This window comes from Cariama cristata, unplaced genomic scaffold (assembly GCF_000690535.1).
Source record: "Cariama cristata isolate BGI_N322 unplaced genomic scaffold, ASM69053v1 scaffold7352, whole genome shotgun sequence".
Lineage (NCBI taxonomy): Eukaryota > Metazoa > Chordata > Aves > Cariamiformes > Cariamidae > Cariama > Cariama cristata.
Genome location: NW_009603154.1, coordinates 8,096 through 16,086, shown reverse-complemented (window position 1 = coordinate 16,086; position 7,991 = coordinate 8,096). Strand labels below are relative to the sequence as shown.

Genomic DNA, 7,991 nt, shown 5'->3' with positions numbered 1-7,991 from the left:
GACAGCGATGGCATGTGGGGCGGAGATGGCGTCAGGGGACTTGGATAGCATCAGGGCACTCATTTCTTAACCCACGAACCCTGTGGGCTCTGGTGCTAAAAGTCACACCACCACCACCGCGTTTTCATTTTCAATTGGGGCTTTATTGTCAGTACAGCGAGGTTCAAGTGTCCCTTGTACCCTCAGCTGCAGGGCACGCAGCCCCGCACACTGCTGTACCACGTCTCGCTGCCCCAGGGAAAGGACGAGGCTGTGGCCACGAGCCCATGAGTCGGGACATGCACTGCTGGCTCTCTGGGAGGCTGCGCTCTTTTTCACCCCCAAAAGACCACTCAGGTCTGCTCTAAACATCCATACAAATACAACACAATTCCACGGTTAGATCACACATAGTGCAGCATGTCCTCTCCAAGCTCCCGCTGCCTCCGAGATCATTTCCAGCCTGTGTACAGGACGCTGTTGGAGTGGTGCATTGCAGCTACCCTGCCATGGCTCAGTGCGACCACAATACATTCATCTATCAAAGTGAGACGCATCTGCAGGAAGCAGCACCCAAAACACCACGTAAATGCATTCATCCTGGGCCCTGCATCAACCTTGCCAAGGCACAAATGTCTGTGAGGTCCAATAAGCCGTGCTCAGGGTTTAGTTTTGCGGCTGCGTCTTGTTCATCGATCGTAACCCGACCGACTCTAGAACTGTCAAATCCATCATTAGCTCCTGTACCCAACTCCCAGGCCTCGCTCATCTAGATCCAGCACATCTGACGCTGTCTTCCACCATCCATCTCCCAGTCGCCAGGGAATCAACATTAGGCTGTAAGTTTTAACCCTACAGGGCATACAGGCTCCAATTCATGCCTCTAAGTTCACATCCAGTTTCTAGAGTGCCCCTGAGCTTTTCTAGTTCAGCAAGTGGAAAGCAGAGCTCAGACTTCCATGCTGCATTTCAAAGCTGCTGCCTGTCAGCAGCTTATCTGAGCAGATACACTGTCTTTGCACACGCACACGTAAGTTCACCTTCAAACACGGAAGTAGTATAATAAAAATCATCACGGAAAACTGCTGACAAACAGGAAAGTACACTCTGAAATCAGGACGATAAGGAGTTCCTTCTGGAGTGATCATTTCCTCCAGTGACTTCAGCACAGTACAGGCATATTCCAAAAAGGAGTGTTTTTCTCACAGAGATCATAGATGTCCTGCAGAGTCCTGGTCTCCCTTCAACAATCATCAAATTTTACATTAAATTAACTGCAGATGCTGGCAAATCAAGGCTAATTCTTTAGATACTGCACCCTGCACTGTAAAAAAGAGCTAGTGATGGAGGGGACTTGGCAGGGGGTGGGAGGAAAGGGGCCCAGTTTGTGATGACCTCCCAAAGGACTCTGGAAGCCTAAAGCAGGCCCTTCAATAGATTCTCCTGTGTTGGGCTTCCAAAAACTGAGATTCTCAAAAGTCACTTTCAAGGAGCTTTAGTAGTGCAGTCTATTGAGTGAGTCGATGTAATGAAAAGTGGCTCCCAACGCCCAGCTCGTTTCAACATTGTCAATTTTCCGGGCAAGCTGGAAAAAAACAAACCAAATCAAACCAAACAAACAAGTTAACACATGATTCTTTGGGAGAAGGAGAAGCACGCAAGGTTAATACAGTGCTGAAGGTTATCACAACCAGTTAGCACCATCGTGGGGACAGTGTCCCTCCGTCCCCGATCACACAGCATGTGCTGTAGCAAGACGACAAATGAAGGACAGAGCTACTGGCATGACTACTACCTCAGCACCCTCCCAGCCACTCTCCCCAGCAATCCATTTTGTGCATCACCTTAAAGACTTGGCTTTTCAGGAAGCCTAGTTCTTGCAGGAGGAAGGTGATGTACGTAAGGTCCATGCAGAGAAAAGGGCTGCTTCCGGGGCTGATTTCCATGGTCTTACATACTAAGGAGAAAGAAAACGGTGTCTGAATGCACATTGTGGGCTCAGGACTAGCATCAGCCCAGCTTTGAGAAACCTCAAATGAATTTGTAAAACACCTCTCGTCAGCTGAGTTGCGCAATGATGGAACCTGCTAGAATGGGGTTGAAATGACATGCATGCATTAGAAGCACAAAAGCTTGGGTGCGCTGGAAGGAAGATCAACGCATTTTGTCTCATCCCTAAGACAGCAGAGCTTCTTGTATCTCTCTGGGAAAGGATGAAAAGGGCCTCCACCTTTTCTTGTCTACTTCAAGCCTTTAAGTATATGAGCAACCTCAGGTGTGTTATGTTTCTCCAGCATAAGCACTCAACAGATGTTGACAAAACCAAAGGGGGAAAAAAAAAAAAGACAATGAAAAGACAAAAGAAAAGACAAAACCAAAATTAAACTCATTTCCCTTCTCAGGACGAATTACACAAATGGTAGTCCAGAAATCAGAACTGCAACAATTGTTCAGTCATTCATAAAGTTGACCGAAAAGCCTCATGTCGGTTTGATCAAAGCCTGAGTCTGTGGTATTAAGAAAAGAACATTGACATTTGTAGATCTGAATAGACAGTTCTCTCTGCAGCTGATGAAGTGAAAAGCTATGAACTGGTTTTCCCTCTTTTCTGATTAACAATCAAGCATACGAACAAATCTTGAGACAAAAAGAAAAATTAAACCAGATTAGGACAGGTTATCCTAACAGGATGAGAACCCCCACATCTACTTTGAAAGCATGATTTCAGGATAACTGCTAGCTGGCAAGTTTATTGGTAATTCTTGAGAGAGTTTTGAAATATAAGTATCATAAGATGTGTCTTATGTGGGCTGCAAAAGCAAGAATTAATATAAAATAGTTGACATTCTCAGAAACAAGCAGAAATGTTGGTGAGATGCTGTGGAGGGAGGTGCTCAAGGGAGGTGCTCAATATTTACTAAAAACAAAAAAATCAGGCTTCTTAGCGTGTCACACATTTGCCACCTCAGTATGAATATACACACAATTACTAGTGTGTGTTTGTATTTTACTCACCGTATTTAGCTGCAATCTCAAAGTCATCGACAGTTAAGCTTCCTCCTTTTTCTTTATCTAAAAAAAAAGTGGTCTTTCATGTTTTTTGTATACAGGCAGTTGTAGATTCAAGTCATAAAAGTTGTTTGGAAATCAAACCTTGAGACACTGAAATCACCAACAAAACTCACGTTTGCTTTAAAGGTAAACGAACCTTTAAAAGATTCTTAATATAGATTGAAAAGCCTCATTTTATGAAGAACTTTCAGCCTCATTTCCTAAAGAAACACAGTGTACAGACTCTCTCACCTTGTCCCTGTGTCTGTGCTGCCCTGCCCTGCAATGCCTGAACACAGTTAACGCCTTTGACCAGACGTGACAGGGCAGTGGTGCTCTGCGACATTACATCTGAAATTATTTGCAAAACAAAGTGGCTAAGGAGTGGGGTATGCTTGTCCAAATTAGCTTGAGATCTCATCATCTGCTTTCCACCACTCAACATGACAGCCTTCTGTATACCAGCATACCGCTGGCAAAGAGATGGGATGCATTCTGAACATATGTGGAATTACCTGAAAATCTTCATTCCATCTAAAAAGGTCAGTGAAGCAAAACACAGAGCCCAAGATCACTTTACTCCTTTACCACCCAAGAAATTGATCATTATGAAGGCTTTTTTTCTATTTAGGATTGTAGAGTTAATCAGACAACAACGATTTCTGAAATGCAGACAGTTTGTTTAAAAACCATTACCAGAAGTTGCTGGTCCTATTTCATAGCCCCACTCCTGTCTCTACAGAAACTAAACAGCATTCAATATCCAATCCAGACCAACGCTGCACAGCAGTGTAGCAAAAGACTAAGTTCCATGACAGCGTAGCAAAGCATTGTGAAGTGTATATGTGTCACTATTTCTCCCACACCTTGTCATTTAAAATGCAATGAAAACAGGAGCAAACGTACCTATGAGACCAACCTCTGCTGCACGGTCATAGTAGTAGGAGAAAGTATAAAAATCCAAGTCCTTCACTTCCTCAGCTTTATGCACTTTTTTATAGAGCATCTTTGCCACTTTGTTAGAACAAGACTCAAACAGAGGCTCACCTAAAAGAAGGCAAAGAAACCCAGTGTATTATAGGCAGAGAATTAAATATACATACAGTTTATCTAGGATCTGCCAGGAAACAGGCTCCTTTTTGCACAATAGCTCTTCATAAGCTCTTCACAGAGAGCTGAAATCGGCATCTTCTCCCAGCAGCAACACTTACCATCTGCAGGCTAGGACTAAGTATGCGATAGATCAGAGATGGACATCATCATTTGAGGCAGAAGGATTTTGAAGCATTTTGAAAGTCAGCTTTACTGACTGGACAGAGACGCCAAGGTGCAAGAGAAAAGAGCTGCAGAATCTCTTTAACAGTACGTCAAGAGGAGCCAGAGAGAACAGTAAACAGAGAATCTATTGTCTTCGCAAGAGGCTGAGAGTATATCATTTACTCTGCTAATAGCATGCTGGCCTAGATAGGAAAAGTGATAAATCACTATACCTGCCTTCTGTCCTTTAATTTTGTACACTATCTCAGCATGTTGCCATTCAGATTTGAAGCCAGGTGGTAAACAAGGGCTGATCAATTCCTCCCCTTCACCTACTGCAGAAGTAAAACAAAGCCACATTAAGCAAAAACATAAAGAGTTTATTTCAGATCCCTCACCCCTAGCCCTGCTCCATACTGTCCCACAGCCTCAGCAAGGCACTTCCAAGCCCCAGTCATGGCTCAGATGTCCCATGCCCCCACCCAGGGCTGGCAAGAATCCAGGACTCCTGGGATCATGCAGTGTCACCTCGTGCATTCATCTCAAACACACCCAGTCATGGTGACAGGAATCCATGTACCACTCAGGAACCTTGAGCCAAGTGGGAAGGGGACAGACAACTCTTCTCCCCCGCCAACAGGGCTACATACCCTATGCTCAGAGTCGAGACTTGAGGAGTGCCCATAACTTACAGGGTTTTCCCTCAACTCCTCCTAAAATGGCGAGCCTTGCCGACATCAGCCCGAGTCCCAGGTAACTGCAAAGGGACAAAAAGCCTCCATGAACAACAAACATCCTTCCTCTGATACGCCACTGACAACGTGGCTGGGACATGCCAGTCTCCTCTACATGGTCCCAACAAAATGTCTCAAGTTAGCAGCTAATGCATGTAAGGGGAAGAGTGTGACAACCCATTCTCATATTACCCTTACCCAGAAGGATAATCGCTCTTTGAAAAAGCACAGGCGATAGCTGATAAGAGTAATCTGGCTCTTGAAGAAGTAGGAATGCTGAAGGCATTCCCCTGACGTTTCTCCTACCCTCCTCAAAGGCAGCACAGCCTCTAGCATACGGAATTGACTCTTACTGAGCTCAAACACAACTCACAGCAAACACAGGTGGGAAGAAGCTGCTTCCCTCTGCCCAAAACACTGGGAACAAGGGAAGACAGAGAAGAGGAAGGAATGGCAGAGATGAAGTGCCATGAACTGACTGCAACCCCCATTCTCCATCCTCCTGTGCCACTCGGCGGTGAGGAGATAGAAGAGTTGGGAGTGAAGCTGAGCCTGGGAAAGAGAGAGAGGTGGAGGGAAGGTGTTTTTGATTTTGTTCTTATTTCTCATTATCCTACCATTTAACTGGCAATAAATTAACTTAACTTCTCCAAGTCGAGTCTGTTTTGCCCATGACAGTAACTGATAAGTGACCTCCCTGTCCTTATCCTGACCCACGAGCTTTTTGTCATATTTTCTTCCCCCCCTGTCCTGTTGATGGCAAGGGGAGTGATAGAGCGGCTTAGTGGGCACCTGGCAGGCAGCCAAGGTTAATCCACCACAGTGATGTGGCTCAGGTTTCTCTGCTTCTTCCCAGTACTGATTTGCAAGGATCTCACTTCAGCAAAACACCTAGATCTCACTGACTTCATGGAAAGCTTCTATCTGTACAGTGTGCTCTCCTTCCCACAACTAACCTGTACGAATACAGCTTGTAGGTGTTGTTAAACATCTGAAATGAAGTTGTATGGCCAGCTGGCAATGTCTGGAGAGTTGCCTGGAGGGAGAAAAAGATGTCACTGCAAGGTTTTTGCCAGCAGTAGCACACATCAACAACACAATCTTCCAAAACATTAGGAACAACATGAAACAATCCTAGCATGGTTCAGAGAGAAATGATGAATTTGCAAGTATTTCAATTTGACCACTGATACACAAGACAACTACAAAACCTGGAGCTAAAATAGTGTCTCCACAGAACAGAGTCTAAACTGGTTACATTTCTATTTATATCCCCACCAAACTGGTGTATAAAAGAATTATTTTCATTTAAAAGGAATCCTCATTGCAGCTCTTAACTGCTTTTGTCAAGAGGCTACAGCAACTGCCTCTTCACATGATCCCTATTAGGGAAAACTGTGCAAAATAATATGAAAGCCCGGGATGCACAACTTCCTACCCAAGCGAATTCGGCTGTGAACTTCCACAAGCCAGAGGAAAAGCACATCACTCTGTTTGCCAAGGAACACAGTGAGCACCAGCTTGTGGTCTGAAGAAAGGGAAGGGTAATTATTTAAAGCACTTTGCAGCCTCTTCCCTAAGTGCACCAGCATGGCCAGCGGGTTTGTGGGGAGCAAAGCTCAGGCCATGATGCTATTCATGCTGCATCACCATCTCTAAGTTCAGAATTTCCACATCCCAGACTCTTCATATCCCCTCTCATTCTGCTGTAAGAGCAAAATGTCGTGATTAGCCTAGGCTGGGACACTAGATACAGCATCCCAACCCTCTGCTTTTGGGCAGCTTCATTGTGAACAGTATCTCTGCCCAGGCCAGAGCCTTACGACTCCACATCCACAGGGCTTCCAGCTCACAGAACGCCTATAAAAACGCCACAACGGGAAGTTGAAATGACAAATATCAGCAGGTATTTTTTATTACATAGTAACAGTTGCTCCTTAGAAAGCATTCATTTGCAACTGAGTGAACTCAGCAAAACCAGAAACAAGGATTGAGAAGGCATCTTACTGTGTTCTTAAAACCCAGTATAGGCCAAATGCTGGACTTGAATTCATTAACAGCATTACCTTTGAGTTCTTCGTTATAAGCAGCACAAACTGAGAGACAAGGGTTAAGACGCTCAGGTGAACATCACATTTTCCCCAAGATAAAGCAGTCCTGGAAGATTCACCACGTGCACCACCGACTCATAGATTTGGAGTAAGACAAGTAAGATTTGGACAAAGAGCTGTGAATGCCTCCATGACTGACTAAACAAGGCAGATGTGACCAAATAACCTGGGTTTTTCTATCAGAAGCGTGGCTTCATGTCACGCTGACGAAACTCTTGGTCTGTTTCCAAGGGAAACAAATCTGAGCAGCTACTGATTTCTGCAGCACTTCCTAACAGCGTGCATGTTCACATTACCTCAGTGCGTGGAAGGAAGGTGATCTGTGTTGATCCACCACCCAAATCCAGCATCCCTACACTTCTCTTCCGTGGATCGTCTAGGCTACCTGAAATGTGTGACAGAACAGAGAAAGCCATGGTGGGCGCTCTGAGAAACTGGCTAAGAACAAAACCAGAAGTACAGTGGTAAACAAAAAGGACAATCTAACTCCACCTGTCAGCTTCCAGCTGGTGCTAAATTATACTGTCATCTACTGCGCGCTTATTTTGGCTTTATCAGGCTGACTTGAAAACCTTCAAGAGACAGAGTTTCTCTTATTTCTCTGGTGGCTGTTCATGCCCTAATTACAGCAGCTCTGGTTACGGGATTCCTAAACATTTTTCAGTGGCTGCAAGGACCCTTTTGCAAACTCTACTCTGGTAACCACTTTGTAACATAGAAGAATGTGGTTTTCTTGGCCACCTCTCCCTGATCCCTTAGTGATATTTTGCAGATTCCTATGGCCAAGGGGATGACAGACTGAAAAGAGCTGGCCTGAGAGACTCAGCTCTCTTGGAATTCTTCCTGCTGCCAGTCCAGA

At 44.9% G+C, this 7,991-nt stretch overlaps 1 protein-coding gene across 1 annotated transcript in view; it reads right to left on the bottom strand.

The window, feature by feature from the left end:
- Positions 1–1,474: 1,474 nt before the first annotated feature.
- ENTPD6 (ectonucleoside triphosphate diphosphohydrolase 6 (putative)) overlaps positions 1,475–7,991 on the bottom strand; it is a 12,830-nt gene continuing 6,313 nt past the window's right edge. The window contains exons 6-13 of the mRNA XM_009695057.1: positions 7,429–7,517; positions 5,978–6,057; positions 4,980–5,044; positions 4,521–4,622; positions 3,937–4,077; positions 2,995–3,051; positions 1,824–1,936; positions 1,475–1,564 (exon numbers count right to left, since the gene is read on the bottom strand). Of these exons, the coding sequence (XP_009693359.1) occupies positions 1,475–1,564; positions 1,824–1,936; positions 2,995–3,051; positions 3,937–4,077; positions 4,521–4,622; positions 4,980–5,044; positions 5,978–6,057; positions 7,429–7,517 (737 nt within the window). The remainder of the gene's footprint in view (positions 1,565–1,823; positions 1,937–2,994; positions 3,052–3,936; positions 4,078–4,520; positions 4,623–4,979; positions 5,045–5,977; positions 6,058–7,428; positions 7,518–7,991) is intronic.